A 27664-nucleotide genomic window follows, 5' to 3' on the forward strand; every position below is an offset into this window, starting at 1 on the left:
AAAAAACTTTTACTCCACGAATCTAAAAACATTATTGTGTCCAAGTCCCTGATTAACAGATAGATACAAAAAAAACTTTGATATTCAACATGATCACTATTTTCCAAAGACACAAAATTAGATCATTTAACCTCAAAACTGTTTTGGCTGATGTTGATATTCAGATGAATTGACAAAATTAAAAATAGTGTAGTCATTCATCAAAAGTGCTGAGATGAGATTTTGTGTCATCTGGTCAGGAGAAAAAAATGAAGGTGGGGGTGGGGGGTGTCATCTCACCCCAACTTACCCTGCTGGTGCTGTGTGTATTTGAAAAACTGCTGGATCATTGCTTGAAACTTGAAACTATTATATAGGCTAGTGATGTGTTATTGAGCAATTATATGTTTTTTTTCAATGGTGGACATGGAAAAGTGTTGTAACGTCCTTTGTTGCAACTTCACGTTTACTTCCATCTGGAGATGAGCAAAGAAAGAGAGGGCGTGTGCCAAAGGCTTCTGTGTAAGATATCATGATGTTAAGCCTCTCCGTGTTCGAGCAGCGCTTTAGGCGCCTTTTGTGAAGCACGTTTGCACGAGCAATGCTTACTAGCCTACATAATGGAAGCCAGAAGAACACTGGGGGAAGATGTCCAACTTTAGAACAACGTGCATTTGCTTTTAAATCGTAACATATTTAGATATACGTGCAGGATGATGATGCATCAGCCAATTTGTTATTATACGTAACAAAATAGAAACATTTGCTAAAATGTAAAATTATTTAAAGAGGCCATCTTACCCCTACAGTTATTACTGTAAAGCTGCTTTAACACAATCTGCATTGTAAAAAGCGCTATATAAATAAAGGTGACTTGACAGTAGAACAGCTTAAATTTAATGTGGTGTAACAAATTAACTAAATTATATGCAAGTTTATTTAAAACTTTTAACTCAAAACTATAATAGTAATAAAAATATAATAGGAATTATATAGAAATAATTGTAATTGAAAACAGCAAATAAACTTGAACTGTCAGAGAAAAATGTAATCATACTTTTGAATTTCACACAATAAAAAAAAAAAAAAAAAACGTTTTATAAATTTAATAACACATCAAATATAATATACAGTTGCAAGAAAAAGTAGACTATGTGAACCACTTGCAGAATCTGTGAAAATGTGAATAATTTTAACAAAATAAAGGAGATCATACAAAATGCATGTTATTTTTTATTTAGTACTCTCCTGAGTAAGATATATTACATAAAATCCACAAGACAAAAAAATAGTTGAATTTATTAAAATAACCCCATTCGTAAGTATATGAACCACTGATTCTCAATACTGTGTGTGGTTATCTGATGATCCACGACTGTTTTTTTGTTTTGTGATGGTTGTTCATGAGTCTCTTGTTTGTCCTGAGCAGTTAAACTGAGCTCTGTTCTTCAGAAAAATCCTCCAGCTCCTGTAGATTCATCAGTTTTCCATCATCTTTTGCATATTTCAACCTTTTACAGCAGTGACTGGATGATTTTGACATCCATCTTTTCACATTGAGGACAACTGAGGGACTCAAACTCAACTATTAAAAAAGGTTCAAACATTCACTGATGCTCCAGAAGAAAACACAATGCATTGAGAGTTGAGGACTGAACACTTTTGAACAGGATGAAGATGTCCAATTTTTTCTTATTTTCTTTAAATATCATTGTTTTTCATTTAGTACTGCCCTTCGGAACCAACAGAAGATACTTGCATGTTTCCCGGAAGACAAATTGAATTCAATTTACCTTGATCTTCAAATTCGAAAAGTTTTCACCCCCTGGCTCTTAGTGCAACGTGTTTCCTTCTGGAGCATCAGTGAATGTTTGAACCTTTTTTAATAGTTGTGTTTGTTGTGTTAAATTCAGCTATTTTTTGTCTTGTGGATTATATGTAAACATCTTTTATGTAAAATATCTTACTCAGGAGAGTACTAAATAAAAAATAACATGCATTTTGTATTATCCCCTTTATTTTGTTAAAATTATTCACATTTTCACAGATTCTGCAAGTGGTTCACATACTTTTTCTTGCAACTGTATATAAAAAAATGTAGATGTTCAAATTATAAATTGTAAAATTCAATTGATCATGCAATAGATCTTTCTAATTTAGATGATAGCCTACCAGTTCTGAAATTTTTATTTTTTTTTGCAGGTTCTGCTGTCAGCTCAGAAGGGTGGTGGTCATGTGATCTGTTCCCGTTGCTCATTTGCAGAGCCGTCTAAGCTTAGGATACTCCTACACAGGGGTTAAATTGGGCCGGGGCCGTCCGGGGCTGAGCCCCGGCACATAGGCTTACGAGGGCTCGACATACGCTTGTCCGGGACTGCGGGACAAGTGGATTTTTTTGAAGTGAGAGAATTTTACTTGCCTGACCAGATAAGTAGCTTGATTAAAATGTCAATAACAACCAAAACGCAAGAATGATTAATCTAGCTTAAAGGGATAGTTCACCCAAAAATGAAAATTTGATGTTTATCTGCTTACCCCCAGTGCATCCAAGATGTAGGTGACTTTTTTTCTTTAGTCGAACGCAAATTATGATTTTTAACTGCAACCGTTGCCGTCTGTCAGTCAAATAATAGCAGTAGATGGGAACTTCAACTATAACAGTAAATAAAACTTGCTTAGACAAATCCAAATTAAAACCTGCGGCTCGTGACGACACATTAATGTCCCAAGACACGAAACGATCGGTTTGTGCGAGAAACCGAACATTATTTTTATAATTTTTACCTCTAATACACCACTATGTCCAACTTCGTTCAGCTTCCTGTTAGTGAGGTCAAAAAACGCGTTGTGATGACGGAAGTGATGTCTCGCCCATATACTTCAATGAGCGCGGGACATCACTTCCACTTCCGATCAGACCTCACTAACCGGAAGTTGAACGAAGTTGGACATAGTGGTGTATTAGAGGTAAAAAATTATATAAATACTGTTCGGTTTCTCGCACAAACCGATCGTTTCGTGTCTTGGGACATTAATGTGTCGTCACGAGCCGCAGGGTTTAATTTGGATTTGTCTATTGAAGTTTTTTCGACTCTTATTGTTCAAGTTCCCAATCACTGCTATTATTTGACTGACAGACGGCAGCGGTTGCAGTTAAAAATCATAATTTGCGTTCGACTGAAGAAAAAAAGTCCTCTACATCTTGGATGCACTGGGTGTAAGCAGATAAACATCAAATTTTCATTTTTGGGTGAACTATCCCTTTAAGTGGCGACTGAAAGTGGATGTACTGGCGGTGATATTGCGCTGTTGAGGAACACGTAACCTCTTGAGGAGAATTCAAAATAAATGAGCTCTGCTCACACAAAGAAACTCAAGTTATCATGTTGCAATAAAAATTCAATGGGGTTTAGCTTGCTATTTACGACATATGATAAAGTTAAGCATCACACGACCGAAAGTGCTGACTTCCTGAATATCACCTCGATTGAAATTGACACTAATTTCATACAACAGTTCAATAAACAAGTAGTTAATATCAATCACTTACGTTTTAGATGCAATATGCCTGTTTTTTGTTCTACTGTTGCAGCGAAAATAGTTCCAAACAAAGCAGAACCAGCGCATCTCGCAGCTGTTCTCAGCCGTTTTGAATGATTCAGCGTTTTGAATCGTTTGAATAAATGACTCAGTGGCTCACTCATTAAGACGGTCATTGCCGCCATCTACTGGCGGTTTAATTTAAAAATATAAATTTCCCACCAGCATTTCTTATTTATTCAAAAATATTTAAAGAATCTCATAACATTATTGAACACAGTTGTACTTTTTCAGTGTAAATTAGGCTATTTAATTTGGTAACAGCCCTATAGTGTCTTACTATTTTAATTTATCAAATGAATATGAGTAAAAAAAATGAGTAAGAATATGAAATAAAAGATTTGAATAATAATAAATTTTTTTTTTTTTTACAGACAAGCTACTTTTTTACTCTGACAAGTAAATGACCAATTTAGTTGTCCAAAGGACAAGCACAAAACCAGGCTTAATGTTGAGCACTGTATTTTGTATTTATATTCTGTCCTTTAATGGTAGCATAGGCCTACAGATATGTTTTATTGTCATCAGATGTAGCTTTCACACTACCAGCATCTATAGAATGATTTTGATCAGCATTTTATTGTTCACAGCAGAGGGCTCTCTCAACTTGTTATATTTTCCAGTTTGTCAAATGATATGATTTTGTAGTCTTTGCATACACATGCAACCCTCGAAAGCCTGAAACCACAGAGCCCCCCCACATAACAAATCCCAATTTAACCCCTGCTCCTACATCCTGCGTCATACATCGCGTCAGAGGATTACTCATTTGGCTTAAGTCGACTAGCGCGTTCCGTGTACGGTTGTCTACCGGAAGCTAGTTATTTTAATTTATAAAGTTTTAAATATGGATATTTTTCTAACAAAAAAGCATCGCTTCACTTCAGAAGGCCTTTATTAACTCACTGACGTCATATGGATTACTTTTCTTATGGATGGATGCATTATTTTGAAAGAAGATAGTCATATACACATAGGATGGCTTGAGGGTGAGTAAATCATGGGATAATTTTCATTTTTGGGTGAACTATCCCTTTAATATGTTTTTTTTTTTTATGTACCAGTTTAACAGGTAAAAATCCTTACATTTATTTACATGATAAGCAATACTTCATAAGAATTTTAAGCATCCAACACTTTATTTTACTTTGAATGAATAATGACACACATCGATCTTCTACGATCCTGGTGAGTAATCAGATCAAACTCACTCTGATTTGACTCAAGTCGCAATGCATGCTGGGTAATCAGCAGTGCCACATTTTAAGGCCGCGTCTGAAATTGCATACTTCCCTACTATATAGTAGGCTAAAAACAGTATGTGATAATAGAAGTACTCATAAAAGAGTAGGCAAAAAGTACCGGGATGACCTACTACTTCCGATGAGATTGTGAAGTGTACATACAATGGACACTTTACTATCCCTTGAGTCCACGGGAGAGGATTTGTAAATGGCAGTGAAGCGCTGGTAGGTCACATGATAATGACAACATGGCGAATGTTGTACATCCAGATTACTTTCATACTACACACATTCATACTACATAGAACATAGTTTTTTTTAAAGTAAAGTAAGTACTTATTCAAAATAAGTACCTACTCAAGAGAGTATGTGATTTTGGATGCAGTCTAGAATTCAGTCAAGAAAGATTTTTTTAATTTAAGTAAGAAAAAAATCTGCAAGTGCAGTAAGACAAAAGAAAGATACAATCTAAATGCGTATATGTTGTATGCAGTGTTGCTTCTCAAATAAATGTAAGGATTTTTAAAAAAAGTTGTTTTTACTGCCATTTTTCAATCCTCTACCTGCCCCCATCTTTGTCTCTTTCTTTCTCTTCCAGCATGTGAATGTAATGGTCACTCTACTAAGTGTAGGTTCAGTATGGCCGTGTATCAGCAGTCTGGTTGAGTACTTGTAATTCAGTGTGCAACTTCACGAAATGTATACAAAATCTAAATTATGTCCTGGAAATACCATAAAATCTCTGAATAATATCTGAATATACCTAAATATTTGAATTAAGTGATGGAATTATCTTTAAAAATTTGGGAATTGAAAGATTTAGAACTTGTTAATGTTAAAACAGACCTGGTTGAAGGATAAAAATGTTATGCAACCGCATAGCAACACCTTAGCAACCACCCCGAGTACCCTAGCAACCGATAAGCACATCAACGCAATGGCCAGTCAGAGGTGTTTTACAAATTCGCTCAACAGCGCTCAAAGCATCACATTTTTAAAATTTCAGTACGGACTTGGTACCGAAGTCGGTACTTTTGACTCCAGTGCCGAACATTCACACCGAATTATCGTGTTGAGTGTAAAAGGCCCTTAATTCACTGCTGGTTCTTTAGAGATTTTCCAATGGGGTTTTATAATGGGGGTTAATCACTATTCCGTGGGAAAATCGTGGACTAGACAACATTGGGTATAATGGCAGCTTTGTTCATAGAAATAAATTACATTTTAAAATATACTAAAATATATATTTTTTAAAAATTAATTGTAATGTTTAACAATATTCCTATTTTTACTGTATTTTTGGTGACCATAAGAAACTTCTTTCAAAAACCCCAAATTTTTGAATGGTATAGTGTATCAATATAGACCTCAATCCTTAAGGGTAGTGACATATTTAAGTTTTGACAGGAATGAAATGAGGCCATGAATGATAGAAGTACAGTGTGTTGAATGGATTGAAAGCTAATGTTGTTTAACAACATACATTTTTCAGCTGACGAAACAGCTTTAGAAAAAAAAAGGCTACTTTCAATAGTCAAAAACTCCATAAAACAGTTTTGAAAGCTATGAGTTGTACAAATGATGTGATCTAAAACCTTTATGGAGTGCGTGCCGTTGTAAAGACTGTAGTCTATCCCTAACACCCACGTTTTCATCTGCCTTAAATTCAATATGGCCACAAACCTAAGTTTTTTTTGTTGTTGTTGTTGTTTTTTTGTTTTTTTACCTCAACTGCCCTTGGTCCAATTAACCTGCTTAATTTATTAAACTCCAAACTCAGTATCATTGTCACATTGCAAACTACTGTTTGTTTATGAAAGATTTAGTAGAAGCCAGTCTCTGAAACCCAAACACCTTCCCCTCATTCCTGTGAATAACTAGTTCCATACAAAGTGCTGAAATTTCTCAGGTTGTGTCTCTTGGCTTTCATCAACATTGCAATCATCTTTCTGGATATCTGGGTGCTTTACTTTCAGTAAGTGATAATTCAGTGTGTATTGCAACATTTTTATATCTCAAAGTATCTCAAAGAAGGTTGACGGTATGGGCGAAAAGCACCTGTCACGGTGTACAACTAGACCCGTTTCTCTTCCAGCACGGCAGACGCCTCATTTTTCACAGGTTACGGCTCAGTGATGGAAGAGTTTGTTTGTTGTTCTACATGGAACGCCTCAACATGGATATTTATAGCGTGAGTTCCCATCTTTTGCAGCTCTTCCATCACTGAGCTGTAACCCATGAAAAATGATTGAACGCGATATTGCGTGGCTTATCAGTGATTTACGGCTCTGTCTATTAAATGCCACTTCATTTGAAAGCAGGTGATGGCGATTTAGTGGCAATCAGGGAACCGGCTTTACTGACGAAATGCGCGTGACAAAAGCATTCGATATATCACCCAGCCCTAATTATTAAGTGTGTGGATCCGTGTCCTTGCTATCTGACACTAGATGACACACACAAGCTGTGCGTTCTCTGTTTGGGAGAAGAGCACTCATGGTAAGTTCTCGAGGGAGCTGCCTATGCAAACTGTGAGCGCGTTCCTTTAAGAACGCTCCGTTCTCGTCTGGGTCTCTTCCCGAGGGAAGAGAGTTCAACATTTGGGCTTGGTGGTTCGGTCCCGCTCGTGTTGAGGCAGTGCGGAGACTCAGATCATGGGGCTCTCAGATGGAGCTCACCGCACAGTTTGAGAGGGTGTGACCGCTCACGCTGTTCGGCGGCTCATGAGAGTGAGCTGCTGGGAGAGGATGCGTTGTCTTCTGCATCCTCAGGTCCAGCTGCGAGTGCACTTCCACCCGAGCAGGAGGTGTCTGAGGAGGATAGAGAGGGTGAGTTCACTGAATCCTCTCAGTCACCCTGTCCCGCATACACTGAGCTGTTAGAGATTATGGAACATGTTGCTGGTAGACTTCAGTTGCCATGGCAGCGCGTTAGGAGAGAGACCGTGCATATTCACAAAGAATGACAATCGGTTTCTCTCTGGCCATAATCCTACAGCTCAAGTGAGCTTTCCATTACTTCCTGACCTGCATATTGAGGTTGAGGCGGGATGGAAGAACCCAATTCCTAAAAAAACCCAAAAACAACAACAACAACAACAAAAACTTTTTGAAAGACCTTCATGTTTTCCATGGTGTCGAACTGTTTTATGTCTGGTTACTATTTTAAATACTAAAGTATTTCTTTTAGACCACTGTTCCCTGTGTAGGGCCACCTGATATTGTTACCTGGTTAGCATCATTCCTACATTATCTAAGATAGCTAAGGTTTTAATGGAGTTTTGAACTGCCACCTCACCGGTTTCAGCTGGTGATTGTGCCTCCTCTCCTTGGTGAGAGTTATTCTGTGAGGCTGCTGCTCTATAGAGGGCCAGGTAGATCTATGCTTTGTGCTGGCCCTCATAGCTGGCCTAGGGCTAGGAATCTTTGGGCAGTCTGCTATGCATTTCTGCCTTTGGTACATCCCTAGCGCTGGCCTCCTGTCAGTGAGAGTCGTTCGGCCATGGCCCGACCCCTCCTACCATGGGGTTCTTTAATGTAGGCTAGTGTAGAGGCAGAATAGGCGGTTTATGCCTTTTTCTTTGCAAATAGAAATAATTGCTCTTTGTTTTGGCCCTGCTTTTCAGAAGCTAGTTACTGTTAGGCCCTAGCTTGACTCTTCTAAGCCCACTGAACTGATGTTCAAGTGTTGGGTTGATCTTGTGTGGCCGTTTCTAGAAAACAGGCACCCATTCCCCTAGGGCTGAGCACAGATACTGTTTCTGTCGCGTTTGGAGTCACTATGGTACAGAGGTGTAAAGTATTTGAGTAAATGTAATTAGTTACTGTACTTAAGTATCTTTTTGGCTACTTTGTAGTTGTACTGAGTATCAAAGATATTGGCAACTTTTACTCTCTACTTGACTACATTTTTGAACAAGTAAATGTACTTTTTACTCCACTACATTTGAGTTAAGTAATGCAATTACAAATTACATTTTTCATGGCACCTAACTTTTTCTGCAGCAGTTTGTTTCTCCTATAAAGAAGTGATATTGCCATCTAAGGTCATTGAAGGTACTATATCTTGTGCATTTTGCATTTACTCACTCAAAACTTGTCAACAAGGATACTTTATGTGAATGTGAGTCCATTAGCAGGTAGTTTCTGATCGCAGGTGTTTGATTTATCAGATGAGGAAATGACTGCAGCTGGTGATGAGGCTCAAACCAGCACATACAGTAGACTTTGACTATTTAATTTTACTTAACATTATTTTATTTATCCGCTATATTGACAAGGCCGTTTTGAAAGATATTGGTTTACTTATGACATTTCTGTGCACTTGAGCTCAAATGAGACTTGAGAGTTTGTAAACGTTTAAGAGGTTGTTGTGTCGACCTTGATTTATTGTAACATTGAGGTGTTAAGATTTATTTTGATTTTAGAAAATAAACTTGAATTCTCATCTTACAAATCAATAGTGTCTTATTTTCACCGGCAGTCTCTCCGGACTAGTGCATCTCTGAGCCTACATTCAGCACGAGTAAAATACTGAAGTACTGTTAAAATCAGATACTTTAAGACTTTTACTCAAGTCATATTGGAATTGGTTACTTGTAACTTGTAGTGGAGTCATTTTCGATGTAAGGTATCAGTACTTTTACTCAAGTATGGTTTTCAGGTACTCTTTACACCTCTGCTATGGTATGCCTTCACCCTGTAGCATTCTCAGGGTCACGCAAACCATACTCCCTTGTTAAATGTAAAGTTTTATGAGTACTTCGCTTATAGCTCTGAGGCCTGTACTTCACTGAGTGCACTGCTTGTGAGCAATGTGATAGGTCCCAGGCTTAGGCACTGTTTATTCACTATCTTTGCTGCTAGACTTGCTATAGGGCAGTAGGCTTTACAGACTTCCCTTCAGTGTGAGTCCCCACCATGTTGGGCTCCTAGCACATATGCTGGCTGCTATCAGGTAGTGGCCTGAGCAAGCCTCCCTGTGTACAGCCCCCATGAAATGGGTTTCTGGTAGCTTTGGGGTATTTTATCAGATAGTAGGCCTTAGCAGGCGCCTCTGTGGTGAGCCCGCATCAGTGTGGATATGGTAGAAATAAGACATGCTCTGAATAGTTGGCCTTAGTAGGCCTCCTTGTGAGTTGTCACCAGCACTTTGGGTCTTGCGACAGCTAGTAGAGGCGTTTGGCAGGTAGTCAGGCCCTGGTAGGTCTTCCTGTTAGATAGCCCCAGTCTCTTGGGGAGTGTTTAGCAGCTAGCTAGACTTGCTGTTAGACAAGCAGGCTTTAACAGGCCTCTTGTGAGTGAGTCCCCAGTAGTGTGCTAGCAGCAAGACTTGCCGTTGGTTGTGGCCTCAGCAGGCCCCTGCAGGTGAGTCCCCTATGGGTATTTAGAGCAACGACTTGCTATCAGGTCGTTGGCCTTAGACAGGCCTCCCTGGACATGTGCTCCATCAAGGCTGCTGCATTTAGCCATGTTGAACTGGCTGCCAGGTAGCTGGCCCTAGCGGGCCACCTTGGAGGCTAGATCCCAGCAGTATGGGTTCTCTGGTGGAAGCGTGTAGGTTTGCTTTCAGATAGTAGGCCTTAGCAGGCCTCTCTATGGCGAGCCCCCAGCAACGTGGGTAACTGGCAGCAAAAAAAATTTTTTCGGCCAGTGTGTTTGAGATGGGTGACCTTAGGGTGTCCTGGAACCTAAATTCCCAGGATGCGGGTATCTTCTCTGCCAGTTAAGACCTGAAACCAGGTAGCTGGCCCCTGTAGGCTGCCCTGATGCGAGTTCCCTGCGGTTGGGTATCGGTCTGCAATTTCTTATTGTTAGTAGGTGTCACAAGCTGATGGCCGTGTTCATCTAGAGTAGTAGGCCCAAGTGAGCCACCTCAAGGTATGTTGCTTGTAAAAAGGGTGCTTTACTGAAGTACTCTGCTTGCTGGCAATGTGATGGCTGGCCTTTTAATCTGGCCTTCCTGAGACTGCACGTTATTACGTGTCACTGACTTGACATTCTGTTCACCTTTGTTTTCCTAACCTATAGCCTGGTCGACCTCATAGGTCGAGCTTGGGACTAGATTTGAGTACTTGGCTCCCTAAGCTGGTCAAAGGTCAAAGGCTTCCCTTGAGGCCTTCTGATTAGATTAGGCTGTGAGCATTCCCCTCATGGGGGTCCCCATTTGTTAGGGTGCATGGCCTCCTTAGCTCCTTGAAACATAGGTGCTTTGTAGATTTTAGGATTGAGTAGATATACTCCCCTCAATTGCAAGGGTTAGTAGCGCTTTGCTGAGTTCTGCTCTCCAGCATGCCCATCTCTAAGATCTAAGAGTTGGTTACCGCCCTTTCACAGTCCCACTTTCTGGATGTCTCTTCATGTGACTTCTGCATCGGAGACTCTGTTTCTGTAGATACAGACAGGTGGTAGGCAGATTAAGTTACTAGTACAGCTAGTTACTGGGTCAGCCTCCCTGATGGTATTGAGGGTGACCGTGTCACCTGAAAAGTGACTGGCTGGGGGTCCGTCGGGCCCCTAGCCATGCGCCCTTAAAGGAACCCCTTCTGTATGAAGTGAAATGTTGTGGAGAAGAGGGCACACGCTGAGTGCTTCGTGCCCTTTCTAAAATTCGTGTGCATGGTAAAAGGGGTGCTTTTGCACTTTTTTAATTCCATGTGTATGGTAAGAGTGTGCGCAGAGTGCTTTGTGCTCTTTTTAAAATCCATGTGTGTGGTAAGAGCACTCGCTGAATGCTTTGTGCCCTTTCTAATCTGTTGGTTCCAGGCCTTTGTGCGGCCTTAGCAGGCTTTCATATGTAAATATGAAGGCTGTTTTTAGGCCTATAGCTGAGGCTTTGACGGCTGGGAGCGCTGTCACTGACAGCCCAGATGTGACCCGTAGGGTGAGTGGGTCTGGCGTTTCATTTGAATTTGCCGGATTCTGACAGTTGTCACTGCCACTGCTTTGGCATGCACTCCCCTCAGCTCAGTGTGGGTATATCATTCCCCTAGCGTGTTTTACGCAGCGCTGAGTTCCCTTTTGAAAGGGAACGTCTCAGGTTGCGCATGTAACCATGGTTCCCTGAGAACAGGGAACGAGACGCTGCGTCTCTTTGCCATGCTTCGGGCCCGCCTGTTTACAGTCCCTTCAGATGATAAGTGGATGACATGTTATCTGGGCACCCCTTATATACTGACAGGTCAGATTGTAATGTCATGGGCTGTCGCCAGTCAATATGATATTGCCGAGATTCGATATGTGTTTCAGACACCGGTTCACGTGGAAGCGTTCCCCTAGCGTCTTTACGCAGCATCTCGTTCCCTGTTCTCAGGGAACCATGGTTACATGCGTAATCTGAGACGTAACCTGAGCAGGGTATCGCGATACCTTTCTAGTACTGGTATATCGTGCAACACTAATTGTTACTAGTAAGAATTTAATTGCAGAGCTCTCTAATTGTATTCTTACTAGTAAAAATGCAATAACGACAAATAACGATGGGCACAATTTAAGATGAAACCGCTTCCCATACACCATATTCATCAGAATATCTCTTCTCGTGTCTCTGAATATGTCTGGAATTTAAAATCATCCTGAGGACTCTTATTTTAAGAGGCGTTTAGTTAGCTTTGTGATAACAGCGCATTGAAAATGGATATAACCGGAAACAAAAGAGCCATAATGTATCAAACCAGATGTGCGTCACGAGGCTCAGTGCAAGTAGTCAAAATTGTGATTTACAACCACCCCATGTTAAAACACTACTAATTGTTAAAAAGTTAATAAACTGGGCTTTTTATTACTCCCATAGGCATGTTCCTTTGTTTCCTTATTCTGAGTGGACCTTTATCCTGTGAGTAGTATCAGAGATTAGCAGTAAAATTTGGTACAAAGCGCCACCCAGTGTTCGAAGACTCACTATTACATCAATTAATAATGATGATAAACAGAAACATTTATGTTATTGATTGCAAACGTTCCCTCACATTAGGACATCCTATTGAACACTTTTGGTCCTGAGACTTCCACAGAAGATATATGTTCATGTTTTAATATTTAGACCACTTCTATTAGCCTACTGATTGCTGTCAGAACGTGAAGAGAGTTTCAAGCAGTATTCAACCACAAAAAGTGTTTATTAAAAAAAATCTACGCTACCTTTAACGATAATACTGTCTTATCCACCTTATTTTGCAAAGTTAACAAGACGCTGACAAGACCTCTCAGAGGTGAGAATGTGCTGATTTGTCTTTTTATGTATAACTCAATATCCAATATCCATAGGCCTATGCAGAATTATCACACCAATGGTTAATGGTGTGAAAATCTTTTTTTTAAAGGGTTAGTTCACCCAAAAATGAAAATTATGTCATTTATTACTCACCCTCATGTCGTTCTACATCCGTAAGACCTTTGTTTCTCTTAGGAACACAAATTAAGATATTTTTGATGAAATCCGATGGCTCAGTGAGGCCTCTATTACCAGCAATGTCACCGAACCTCTCAAGATCCAGAAAGGTACTTAAGACATATTTAAAACCGTTCATGTGAGTTCAGTGGTTCTACCTTAATGTTATGAAGCGATGAGAATACTTTTTGTGCACCAAAAAAACTAAATAACGACTTTTCAACACTATCTGCTTCAAAGCTTTACAAATCTTTTGTTCAAAAATATCTTAATTTGTGTTCCGAAGATGAACTAAGGTCTTACAGGTGTAGAACGATATGAGGGTGAGTAATTAATGACATTATTTTCATTTTTGGGTGAACTAACCCTTTAATGTCTATTGCAATATAGATATGCCATACATGTGAAACCGCTAGGTTGCAGATGCACAGACAACATGCTCTCAATAGAAACCGATACTAATGAGGCATCTAAATTTACAGTATGTATGCACTAAATAGCTAGAAGAAGATACATTAAAATAATATGCTATGAAATACCAGTTTGCAATATCAAGAAGCATGAGCTTTTCTGTACAGCTAAACATAACTGAATGCGTCTGGCTTTTGGTGACATTCTCCTCCAATTTACAAAAGGCCTGCTCTTGAATGAAAAATAAGGTGGATAGTTTGGAAGGTGGAAGTTTTTAGGCTGTTACTTTAAAGATGTCTTTTTCTGAAGGTATTTTGCTCTTCTTTCTGGGTTGACATATCTGCATTCACACTACACTGCAGATATTATGGCCAATCACGAAAGTCGACATTGCGCAACCAAGCATACTCAGCTGTATTTATTTATATTTATTTTTTGTTGCGCTACGTTTTTGTGCTGAACTCGGATCACTTGCATAGGCTATTGAGTGAAGAAAATATAGAAATCCCTTTCATTTCCCTTAAAAAGCTAACAAATTTAGGCAATTAGTGTATTATTAGAGTATTTTTAAAGAGATGGAGAGAGAGCGAGCACATGTGATTACCTGCATCTAGCTTTCATTCTCTAGGTCAAGTCAATGTAACTTGCACTTAAGTTTCTGAAAAAATCCCACTACTAACACACACAGACCATTTCTCAATAGGTACGCCAATATTATTTATATAAAATGTTATTTATTGAACAAAAATATTTAACGAACAATAACAGTTTGTACAATAGGCCGTGGCAGGAGCAGCTTTCACATGAAGTTCTGGAGCAGCCAAGAGAGGAATTCTGTCCATGACATGCAGCTCTGCCTAAAGTCGGCTGTGACGGGGAATTTTTGTACCGTTCCTAGGCAAGTAATATCGCCAGATGCTTATATTATTACAAGCCAAGGGTCACCAGCCATGGCATGGATGGAGGGATGCCACTGTCTTGTATTAGGCCACCAGATGATACGTTGACATCTACATACATAAGAATTAGATGACTTCTCAAAAAAGATAAAATAAAACAAATGCACAAAAATACATAGGCAACATTCTTAAAGAATATAAATTGTTAGGGTGGAAAAATAGGGAAAACATTTTTAAAATCTTTAAAACAAAAAGTGAATATATCTTAAATAATTTGTAGCTGATCTTAGGCTCAATACCATAAACCATTTGTGGAAAATGATGTTCTTCAAATCAATCCGCCAGCTTGGGTTTTTCTGCAGGAGGGATCGAATCAGGTGGCAGCATTCTTTGCAGAACGATGGAAGAAAGTCAGATTATTACTTTAAACTTTACACCTTCTGTCTTTGTATTAAGCTGTAAGATTTGACTATTTTATAGTGTATGTTCAGAAAATCAGGAATCATTCCTGTTTTATCCACATTATCCACTTGGCTCGGTTGTTACTTTTTCCTTGTTTCTTTGTTTTTTATGATTTAAATAACAGTTGGTCTTCTTTGTTGTGATGAATGTCATCTTACCATTTGATAAGCCAGCCTCAAACCAGACGTCATCATCAATCCTCTGCAAATCTCTGCATTTTGGAAAGCGTCCACACACCAGCAAGAATAAGAGCACTCCCAGAGACCACACAGTAGCTGGATTACCGTGGTACTTGCCCTCTGTGAAGTACTCAGGTGGACAGTACTCTCGAGTGCCTGAAGGAAGGAGTTTTTGTTTGATGGGTAAGCTTGAAATCCCACAGCTTGTTTGCTTTGTAAAGATTTATCTGGTGTTATTTAAACTAAAAAATGCTTCTTCAAAAGTGAGATATGGTTTATATGATACCAGTTTAACTTGAGCATCTAAAACTAGAAGTCTAAAACTACAGGTTTGATGCATAATACATACCACAGAATCTTTCATATCTAGATTCCTGGAGGAGATCCCCACAGCCGAAGTCAATCAGCTTGACCTCAAGTGTTTCTGTGTTTATTAGCAAGTTCTCCAACTTAATGTCTCGGTGGAAAACTCCACGGGAAAAGCAGATGTGAGCGGCCATTGTTGCCTGCGTCATTATATACCGTGATGTGTCCTCATTGAGGGTGCCGCCGTGACTCTCCAAAAAATTACAGAGATCTTGGCAGTGTGAGGGACGCTCCAAGATCATGATGCATTGGTCAGGTTGGTCCTGCCAGTCCAGCAACTCAATGATTTCTGGAACTTTGGGACCCCTGTTAGCAAGGATCAACAGGCCGACCTCTAATGGAAGGGGTGCGGGATGACCAGGCTAGAAGAAAGATCATGAAGATCATGAAGAAGGTGCTGTCAGTGTGTTTACACATTTTAATTTGAAAACAGTGGAAGAACAGTTTAGCGAGTGTCGCATACTTACAATGTTGATGTATTTCATGTTCCGTGACTTTCTGACGATTTTCACAGCCACCTGATCAACCAAAAACAATTGTTACATTTCCAACATGTCAAGTGCACTAAGTAGTAAACACTTAAAGGACTTGAAATGGATATTGAAAATATTGAAAGGAAATGACGATACCTCAAGGTCATCTGCCAAGCGTTTCCCTTCATAAACAGATCCAAATCCTCCCTCACCAAGCTTTCTGCCGACTTCATAGCGGCTCAGAATGTCGTCTGTTAAAAGATGAATCATTTAGTTGACATGAAATGTCAAGCATGGACAGCAATGAGTGAAATGTTTGAGGTTATGGCCGTAAACTCACCCTTCACTCTGTTGTGATCTAGTTCTGGACTGAGGAGGACTGGAGCTGGAGGGGTTTGATCCTGTTGATCTGCAGGAGGAAGGACTTCAAGTCCACTGGCGAGATGGCGAGACGGCAGCTTCTCAAAACTATCCGTCCTCCTCCTCTTTCTCACTGGCATCTCAGTGTCCTCACCAACACTAACGGGCTGATGGTTTTCAGCCGCATTGGTGCTGGATGTTGTACTCTGATGGGAGTCGTACACCTGAGCGCTGTGAGAACTTCGTTTTCTCTTTCGGCCATTGTTAAAAGATGTCCGCTTGGGTTCATCTGTGTTTAAAGATATATGAAATGTGCTGGAATAAACCTCTGATCATGGCTTTGATCTACTGTACCTTCAACTGATTTTTGATAAAACGTGTGATGGTGTGGATTTTTAACATATGTAATGAATGATACTTCATCCTAAAGAACAGAAACATTCACCCTAATTTATGAATTTCCATTAATGGACACTCATATCTAGCAGAAAATGATGTACAGATTCTCAAATGGTCTCTGGATTTACCCTCAGCGTGTCTCTCGCTATCGGCTGCAGTGGTCTGATCCTCCACTTTCTGACCCTGACCTGAACTGCAGCTCCAGTGAAGAGTGAGCAGCTCTCCAAAACTACTCTTCCTCCTCTGGCTCTGCTCACTATCACTTCCCTCACTAACAGGCTGATGATACGCAATAAACAAAAACAGCAATCAGGGTAGGTGCTGACATACATTAGAAGAGATTTGACCTCAAATTTCTTCTCATATCACAAAGAACATAAAACAAATGCACAAAAAAAGTGTAAAAATCTTCCTAATATAATATATATTATATAATATAATATTATTCAGAGTCATTTGTAGCTTATTACACTCAATACCTCAAACCAATTCTTAGTTGTAACGTCCACCCTGTTGTGATCTAGTTCTGGACTGAGGTGGACTGGAGCTGGAGGGGTTTGAACCTGTTGATCTGCAGGAGGAAGGACATCAAGACCGCTGGAAAGAGGTTCCTGAAGACCATGATCCTTTAGAGCACAGGCGCTGTACTGTAGAGAAATCTGATCTAAAGCATGGAATATTGAACAAAAGCATGTTTCATTCAATAATAAGTGATTCTTAAGTTAACATGTTTTATTTATTAACGTTGGGCTATATCGTTTTTTTTTTTTTTTTTTTAACAAGCCTTGTTTAAATATGTATGACATATCTTAGAAAAGTCTGCGCATTGCCTTGATCAAACTGCAGTTGTATTTTGATAGAATGTGTTTTGGTGTGGATTTGTAACATATAATGACACTTCAATGACATTCTCAAATGTTCATTTGATTTACCATCAATACTTTTCTCATTCGCAGCGGTATCTTGATCTGAGCTGCCACTCCAGACACAGAAATGAAGAGACGGCAGGTTCTCAAAACTCTCCGTCCTCCTCCTCTTTCTCACTGGCATCTCTTGTTCCTCAACAACACTAACGGGCTGATGGATTTCAGCCGCATCGGTGCTAAATGAGGATGTGCCGCTGTAAGAGTCGCACACCTGAGCGCAAAAACTACGTTTTCGCTTCAACATTGCCATGATAGCAAATGTTGACTCGGGTAAACTCAATACGAACAGCAGAAGAGACAGCAACGAGAAGACTGAGAAAACTGAGGAAATGTTTCTCAAATCAGCAACACAACGTTCTATTTCATTATGACGTGATTCTGAGTGAAGCTTTCGAACGCGCGTGAGACTGAACTCTTCTCACAGCTGAGAAATGACTCCTTTCCTATTCTTGCTAAAATTATTATTTGTGATATAGGTATATTTAGGAAAATATTTCTAATTAAAACATCTTACCCCAAGGGTCTCACTTTAACCTTTTGACTTCACAATAAAAACAATATTTTACCCTATTTAAATGAATTCCTCTGTCCATTAACAAATAGGGCCTATCAAATTTATAAATTCCATATATAACTCCCTATATAAATTCACAGATCACTATTATCCATTGACAAAAATTTGATCATTTGGCTTAAATATATATATATATATATATATATATATATATATATATATATATATATATATATATATATATATATATATATATATATATATATATATATAAACAACATTTATGATTTGTGTGTGGCATAAACATGTTCACTCGCTTGGAGATAATTGTTTAATTTTGGCCAAATTAAACATACATTGTGTAGGAATCTGTATATGCAGTGCATGCTGAATTTAACAGGTTATATAACCTTTTTAAAACATTTGTCCTCAGGTAGCCATGCAAAACATTCTAGTTTTATTTAACCTCTCAGTTTAATGCTTTGAAAATCAACAATTATTTAACACGTTTAAAGCTGAATCCAGTTTTAAGGGAAAGGAAAGCTAATGTGCATGCTAACAATAAAAACATAATGTATCTAATAATACTGACTTGTACCTTTTCTTAAACAACAGTTAAAAGGGTTGAAATGTGATGTCTCATTTTACAAAACTCCCACTATTCTGGAATAATCAAATTTTTTTAATAGAGATCATGATTCTGAATAAAAAACTACACAAAATAACACGCAAACATATTGCACAGCAGGTGTCCGATCCTTTTCCTTCTCTTCCCACCCTAACCCTAACAGGTCTGAAAAAAGACAGAAAGCCACCAACAGGTTTATATATGTTGTTTATTACAACATCCTCTCCACCTCAGGCTCCAGGGCCTCTGCGCTGTCCTGGTGATCGCTGGCTGCCTCCAGCCCCAGGCTGATGTAGTGGGCCTCCTTGCTGGCCTCCAGTGGTGGAAGCTCAAACAGAAGCGTTTTGAAGCTCTGGCCCAGCTCTCCAAAAGCAGCAGCTCAACATAACTTCATATCAGAGAAAGAGTCGATAGAAAAATGGAGAGAAGCAGAAAAATAAATCCCCAAAAGCACTACAAGACTGAATCATCTTCCAGATCTTCAGTTTAAAAACTACTTGTGCCATTTATGTTTAAAAGGGAGGTTTATAAGGATTCAAAAGACCTAAACTATTCTAACTGATTTCATCTTGTCTGTCTTGCAATAGACATAGATAAAGGTTCTTTATTGGCATTGATGATTCCATGAAGAACCTTTAACATGGAACCTTTCCAATGGACAAAAGATTCTTTAGATTATAAAAATGTAATTCACACTGGTTCTTTAAAGAACCATTAAATAAAAGGTTATTTGGGGAACCAAAAATGGTTCTTCTGGCATCACTTCAAATACCCTCTTTTGGAACCTTCTCCTAATAAACAGAATAGTCTAATAATTTATATATATGTATTTTTGAGGCCAAGTGCTTACAATTTGTTGTTATTGTCCCCTTGTCTGAGACAGAGTCTTTTTTTCCAGGAAGTCAGGAGTCCATAATTGGAGACACCTGGATAAGGTGTTTTCATGCTGGATGTGATCTCCCACATGGTTATTGCAGAATACCACTGTGAGACACAAGGAACATCACAATTACTTGAAGGTAGTTGGTGGGAGAATCTCAGAAAAACCAAAAACATGTCTGGGTCATATTTGTCCCAACAAAAACAAAATATATTAAAGACTTTAAAAAGTAATAATAATTCTGCTTTCAGGACCATTTCCACTCAAATAGTTTTTTTGTTGTTGTTGTTGTTGTATTTTTTTTTATATATAAAATGTAAAATGTTTTAAATCAAAATAATGCTTATAAAAAATATTATTATTTTGCATTAAGGTAATGAGAATTGGGGCTAGAAATTTGTTCAGTGTTTAATATTCAAAATATATATATTTTTTTTTTTTCTGCTTTTGGGTCATGTCCCCATGTTCTTGACATGTTCTGTGAGATTCCCCAGTGGTGAATTTGTAACAACATAAAGTACCTATTTCACTCATTTTTACAAGAAAGAAAAATAGTAATACACAAACTAGAGTCAGTGTTGAAAAGTAGCTACTCTATTAAAGGGGCTATACAGAATTTTCATGTATTAATCGCTTTCTTACTGTCAATGTGTGAGCAGCTTGTAACGAAACTTAAAAAAAACGAGAGGCTGTCTATGAAAGCCTGTAGACTGATTTTTATGTGAAGGAACCGGGATGTTTTTGCCAGGAAATGTGACGTTTACGCGAGCGCCATGTTGCCGTCCAACTTACAGGCAGTTTAATAGTCCTGTCCTAATAGCAGTTACTGGAATAGATCTTCTTAGACAGGCCAAAGTCAGCCTCACACACAGATCATCCCCCAACCTGTGAAAGTGATTCCAGCATTGGGTGAGTGTGGGGAGAAAAAAAAAAGATTTTGTTCATTAGGCATTCTTTTCAAAGTCAATGGAAGTATTAACAGGATGTTGTAGTAAAATTTGCTCTGTGTTTCCCTCCTGTGGACATGCAAGTGCGGACAGCCACTCTGTAAAAAACCCTGAAGGCAGAGATACTCTATTCTATAAAAACTAGAATTCTTGACATCTGTAAATGTATTTTCACTGTGTCACCATAGGCTGCCATTCAAATTCAATTGTTGATATCAAGAATTGATTTCTTACTAGTTTAAATTCTAATTTCACATTTCAGAAATACAATTCTTACTAATAAAAATCTATTTTTGATATCAATAATTACATTGTTACTAGTAAAAATGTGATTGTTTTGATATCAAGAATTCATTTGGCACTAGCTGGAACGTCAGTTCTTGATAATAATTGAATTGCTACTAGTAAAAAGTAGCAATTCTATTTTATATCTGAAAATATAAAGAAACACTTGTTGTCACTGCAGCGGGAAGAAAGTAACACTTGTTACTTTGATAAACGTATGGCATTTAAACCCCATTTACTTTCATACTGAAAAACTCTGACAAAGCAAACTTCAGGATGTGTTACAGCACTAAATAACCTGTAGGTTGATCATTATTGTGACACATGAAATGAGAAACACAACTTGTAAGTAGAAAAAAAAGTACCGCTTCAGCAATTTATGTAGGTCATTCCACGAAATCGGTGCCTTTTGCGTCCCTAAGAAATAACCAGACATAGAAGTACTATAACAGCAAATACATTTGTGATTTAAAAACATATCAATACTGTGCATTGTTTTATTAATATTACACCAAAGTAAAGTCGATTAAATATTATTTTAAATAATTAACATTGCATTTATTCTCATAATGGTAAGGTTTTTGGCCTGTCCTTTGCTATGTTTGTTCTTTTAATTTGCAAATTGAATGCAAAATGATACAAAAATCACTTTTGCATATTGTTCTAAGAATAGTGTTAATGTCAAGCAATGTTTTAGCATAAGTATACATTATTTTTTTTTTTATAAAAAATATATATCATTTTATCGGTGTCACCTATCTCAAGTCAGCCCTGTTACCCTCACCAAAGAACCCTGTATAAATAATGGTACATTCCAGTGACATCACTTCCAAGAAGTTACATCATCTCTAAACCAGGATGCCAACAGTTCAAATAAAAATAAGTTTCTCTCTCTCTTCTAAAATGTTCTATTTTTGATGATTTATGAGGTTTGACTGAAGGGGGATATCATGCAATGTCAAACCTGTTACCATTTTTGAAGTATACATTTAAACACTTATTTATTTAATGTAACATAATTATTATCTACAAGTAATATCCATTTAAAGTTTACAAAATGTGTTTTTGTGATCTGGTCTGTAAGCTAGCAAATAGCAAATTAGCTTGAAATTGTCAAACCTGTTACCGTCAACCCTGTTACTTTTTTAGGGTAACAGGTCATGACATGTGGGTAACAGGGATGACAACCACCTTATCCTTTCTGTATTTAACATTTATCTGTGTCAAATGCAAACATTTTAAAAGGTCATCCCAGGTGTATAATTGTTGTCTATATCATTCAGTGTGGGTGGCATATGAGCATCAGTTACATTTTTAGTTAGTATTTGTAATAGTATTACTATTGTTGGTACAGGAATCTCATAATTCAGGTATGAACTATTTATATGTATTATATAAACTTAATATATATTTTAACCCTAACAGAGTGTGTAGCTTTTCATTTCTTAAACAACCATGTTGGAATATGTACTGTATCATGGCCATATTCCAGGATGACAAGGCCAGTATTCATCAGGGTTAAAGAAGGTTCAGAGAGCACAAAGAATCATTTTCACACATGAATGAGCACTTCTGAGTCCTGACTTTAACCTCAATGTAAGACTAACCTCTTGATGGAAATAAATGTTCTGAGGAGGTGCATACATTTTTGGTTAAGATCTTGTATTGACAATGCAAGAGGTGAGCACTCTGTAAAGTCTCCTCCAGAACATCCCAAAGACTTACACTGAGGTTAAAGTCAGGACTCGGAAGTGTCCATTTCCTATGTGAAAATGATTCTTTGTGCTCTCTGAACTATTCTTTCACAGTTTTAACCCTGCTGAATATTGGCATTGTCATCCTAGATTATGGCCATGATACATCTTTCAACACATTTGTTTAAGAAAAGAAAAGCTATACACACTACATCTCTTAGGGTTAAAGAACCATTGCCAAACATATAACATGCTAGAAACATAATAATCACTGTAGTAATGATCCATTCATAGGTTCTTAAGTATTTACTTATTAAAATCCAAAAAACATCCTTTTTTTTTTTTGGCTGGTCACAGGTGCAATGAGTATGGACGCATGGGTCTAATTACAGTAGCCTTAAAACGTTTATAAATGTGCATATGCACAGATTTGATCTTAGAGTGTTAAATCCACGCCAACGCTCATATTTATAAAAACGTTAAAGGGCTTAGCGCCACATCTGAACAGTCTGAACAGAGGTACAGTACACACTTTTTCTTGTCAGATTACTGCATGTTTTTTGGAAATCTAAGCTATTCTTACAGCTTGCCATTCTAAATTAAACGATTTGGACGATGACTGGTGATCTTTTATATGTAAATGACATTAATTAGGTGTTGTTTACAACACAGAGAACTAAAACCATTCAGCTGCGCACAAGTTCAATATTATTATTTGCGATTTAGGCTATACATTTCACATCTGAAAGAGAGACATACGCTCATTTTCTGTGTGTATGATCATTCTAAGAATCTCACATACACACATCTGAGAAATGATTGTAAGATCAAATTTAGGACGGTTTCTCTGCAACATTTTATAAATGAGGCTCTTGATCTCTTAGAAATTGAATGTTTCACTAATACAGCTATGCAAAGTGGCTGTATTTCTCTATTAGTGTTATTAGATCTCAGTGCTGCTTTTGACACTATCGATCACAACATTCTTCTAAAAAGACTTGAAAACTATATTGGCATTAGTGGAATTGCTTTGTCATGGTTCAAATCGTACTGATCTGACCGTTATCAGTCTGTAGTAGTTAATGAAGAGATGTCGTATCGATCACAGGTTCAATATGGAGTACCACAAGGCTCAGTACTAGGACCGTTGCTTTTCACTCTGTACATGCTGCCCTTAGGAGAGATAATTAGGAAGCATGGTGTTAGTTTTCACTGCTACGCTGACGATACTCAGCTCTATATTTCCTCGCGCCCTGACGAAACCTACAAATTCACAAAACTAACAGAATGCATAGCTGACTGTTGAGAATTCCCAGGTGGTCACATGACAATGTCAGCCAGGGGTGGAGCTAAGTCTCCTCAGGTGCACAGAATCATTATTTAGCTGATGTTGTTTGGTGTGTGTGAGGCATGCAGCTGAACCTGACATTCCTTGTCTTCTCCTCAAAGAGAGCCTCTAGTAGAGTTGATGCGTTTCTGATTATACAGCATACAACTCTGTCAGAAACTTATGTTGCCATGGCTCAATTCCTATGCCTCCAAATGTCAAATAAAGATCATGGACTGAGTACTAGATCCACTGTGTTTTAATGGACACACCATCCTGGTAGCACATTCCTGAACCAACCGATTCCAAACTTTACATGGTCCTTCGAGCCGGAGAGGCTGCTAGGATGGAGAAGGATGATGATTCTAGGAGACCTAAACGTGTATCAAAACCTCCTAGATGGCATCAGGATTATTTATTGACTCAGCCCAGTATCCCAGTTTGTACACAAGGAGAAATCACTTCTGAGCATTCTGTGCCTCTGGAATTATCACAGGGTGCTGCCATATCTGAGACTCAAGCTGAGGTGAGAAGTCTTGCTGCAGATGTACAGCAAATAAAAGGAATGTTGTCAGAACTGAGTCAGACAATGAGAACAATGCATATAAGAAGTAGAAGTTCTTCTTTTTCAATCAGTTCTGACCAGAGTTCTAATCAATCATCTCCTGTTGTTAAACCTAATCAAGAGGATGGCAAAACCAGAGCTTCTCTTGTCCTTGAATTGGGTGAATGCCTAAGACAACATGAGGCAAAACGAGATACTGATCCATCTACATCTCCTCCTAAACTCAGCAGACAAAGTACTCTCCCTCCTCCACCACGATCTATGCTGCCTACACCATTGCCACAAGAAGGGAGAGGGTCATTAGAACCATGTTCTCTACAGCTTCCTGATACACAAATGTCAACTGAACCTGTTGCTACACAGCATATTCATTTGCAGTCTCAGTCTTCAGAAAATCCTCCTGTAATGAGTATGAATCCAACTCAGTTTGGCAATGTTCCTCCTTGGTTTTCATCATCAGTACAACACCCATTATATCCAATCTATCCATCCAATGATCAGCATGTAACACAAAGTGTTGGGCCTGTTTCCAGTCAGATGCCGGGTAATGCCTTCTTCCCATGGATGTTTCCAAATTATCCAGCGCCCTTTTCTACTCCTGCATTATATCCACCTTATGGTCCATTTGTTCATCCAAGCTCTCTCTTTCCAATGGCAGTAACATCCTCAACTAGTCAAGTTCCTTCGATACCTCCAGTTTCGATGAGACCAGTAGGGCCTTTTACTAGACCCTCAGATGTGACCGCTATTAGTAATGTTCCTGTGTCTGTACCTCAGACATCATTTGGCCGTCCATCAGTGATCCCTACTAGAGCTTCAACTATGAGTCAACCAGTAGCAGCAGCAGATTATGTTCAGCCCTCTCTACCATCTGGGACTTTAAGGTTGGGTCCAGTTGAGAGACCTTCATTTCCATGCTTTAAAAGTAATGATCCTCAAGAATTTGCAATGCTAAATATGGCACTGACGAATCTGCTGTCTCCAGAGGAAACTGAGCAGTATAAATATCATATACTTTTGGATCATTTAAAGCTAGATGCTGCTCGGCACTTAGCTTTGGCCTATGCTCATGATCCCCAGCCTTATACTACAGCACTAAAAGCCCTTCAAAGGAAATATGGTCAGCCTCATCACTTGGTGTTGCGGGAGATTGCTTCCATTCAGAGCCTTCCATCTATTCGTTCCGGGGATTCCAATGGATTCAGTCAGTTTGCATTACGAGTCCAGGCATTTGTAGGCATGCTTCAGTCATGGGGTCAGGATGAAGGGGCAAAGGAACTGGCATGTGCTTCTCATGTTCACCAGCTTTTAAGTAAACTTCCAGCACATCATGTTTCCAGTTTTGCTAGACATGCTCGAACTGTCAATCCAGATGTGCCTTATAATCTTGTGGATTTTGCTAAATGGCTTGAAGAGGAAGCAGAATGTCAAAGTTTAGTAGTTCAAGTATTTGATCAGTCAAAAGGGGCACCCAAGATTCAAGTGAGAGAAGGGAAACCTATGAAGTCTTCTTTTTCTACAGCTGCTTTTATGCAGGGTGTAAATCAAGATGAGAGCTGTAACCAACAAGGAAGGTTTCCATCTAATAGTTCATATCGCAAACCACGAGTAGAAACCAAACCATTCTGTGCCTTCTGTGGAAATCAAGCTCATCACCTGAGTCAGTGTCCGGAATTCCAAGAGTTTGATGTAGATGCTAAGAGAAAATGGATCCTGGATAATCGTCGTTGTTGGAGATGTGGTCGGACACATCATTCATCGAAGTGTGATTTGAAGAAGTATTGTCCTTCTTGTGAAGGGCGCCATCTAGGAATCCTGCACGAAATCAATGTTCGGAAACCTGACTCTGGTATATTCTATTTGAGTAGACCAAGTGGTCTTAACTCTGTCCTTTTGAAGGTGGCAAAAGTTATTCTGAGTTATCAAGGAAGGACTGTGGAGACCTATGCCATTCTTGATGATGGTTCAGAAAGAACTATGCTCCTTTCTCCTGCAGCGGATATGCTGGGTTTGAATGGGGCGGCTGAGTCCCTGAGGTTGAGAACAATTCGACAGGGTTCGGAGAAGATTGAAGGTAGTAATGTTACATTTTCGATCTCTCCAGCTTCCATTAAGCAAAAGAAATATCGGATCAGAGCAGCATTCACATCCAAGATGTTGGATTTACCTGAACAGACTTACCCTGTCCGCACTCTTCAACGATGTTATCAACATCTCAGAGGTATTCCGCTTGAAGAATTTAATCAGGTTAAGCCTCTGTTGTTAGTAGGAGCAGACCATCCCCACCTGCTATGCTCTACTGAACCAGTAGTGTTTGGACCTCCCGGAAGTCCAGCTGCACTACATACTCCCTTAGGATGGGTATTGCAAGGTCCTACTTCTTTGATACCAGAAATTACTTCTACCTCTCAGTGCTATTTTTTAGCTGCTTCAACTAGAGATCAGTTACAAGGGGATGTGGAAAGATTGTGGCAGGTTGATGTACTACCTTATTCCCAGACATCAAAGGCTGCTTTACGATCAAAGCAAGACAAAGAGGCTCTCGAATGCCTGGAGCAGAGAACAGAATTTCTAGAGATCAATGGTGTTGTAAGATATGCTACTCCCTTACTTCGAGCCAAACATGCACCGAAATTGAATGCTCCCCAGCAATCAGTAATGCCATCACTGCGTCGCACAGAACGGCAACTTGCAAAGAATCCAGTGCGTGCAGCAATATATGATCAGGAAATTCAAAAACTTGTGAACTCTGGCTATGTGAAGAAATTGACTCCAGAAGAAATTGTTCTCACTGATGAATCCTGGTATGTACCCCATCATTTAGTTGAACATAATGGGAAACATCGTTTAGTCTTCGATTGTTCCTACCAGTATAATGGCAAAAGTCTGAATTCCTCTCTGTTGCCTGGCCCTATCTTGGGCCCGTCTCTTCTTGGAGTTCTTCTTCGTTTCAGAGAACATCAAATTGCAATTAGTGGTGATATTCGAGCCATGTTCCATCAAGTTCGATTACTACCTTCGGATAGGCCTTTATTACATTTTTTGTGGAGAAATATGACCAGAGATGCTCCACCTGATGTGTATGAGTGGCAAGTTCTACCATTTGGTACTACGTCAAGTCCCTGTTGTGCTATTTAT

At 38.9% G+C, this 27664-nt stretch overlaps 1 protein-coding gene across 1 annotated transcript; it reads right to left on the reverse strand.

Annotated features, from left to right (window-relative positions):
* Positions 1-7486: 7486 nt before the first annotated feature.
* On the reverse strand, positions 7487-16564 carry LOC137030705 (serine/threonine-protein kinase pim-2-like). Its single transcript, XM_067401143.1, has 6 exons — positions 16158-16564; positions 15996-16046; positions 15512-15890; positions 15142-15318; positions 14821-14909; positions 7487-7633 (listed from the first exon to the last, which is right to left on the reverse strand). Exons 1-6 carry the CDS (start codon positions 16269-16271, stop codon positions 7487-7489), a joined length of 957 nt encoding a protein of 318 aa, XP_067257244.1. The 5' UTR covers positions 16272-16564.
* Positions 16565-27664: the final 11100 nt, after the last annotated feature.

Source organism: Chanodichthys erythropterus, chromosome 11, assembly GCF_024489055.1.
Source record: "Chanodichthys erythropterus isolate Z2021 chromosome 11, ASM2448905v1, whole genome shotgun sequence".
NCBI lineage: Eukaryota > Metazoa > Chordata > Actinopteri > Cypriniformes > Xenocyprididae > Chanodichthys > Chanodichthys erythropterus.

Excerpts from the sequence above, each read along its gene's own strand:
- LOC137030705 (XM_067401143.1), bottom strand. The coding sequence starts at position 16,271 with ATGATTCATCTTTTAACAGACGACATTCTGAGCCGCTATGAAGTCGGC. Across the intron at positions 16,047-16,157 it reads GCTTGGCAGATGACCTTGAG|GTGGCTGTGAAAATCGTCAG; the intron begins GTATCGTCATTT and ends TTGGTTGATCAG. Across the intron at positions 7,634-14,820 it reads TTTTCCACAAATGGTTTATG|ACACCTCCTGCTCGGGTGGA; the intron begins GTATTGAGCCTA and ends TATCCTCCTCAG.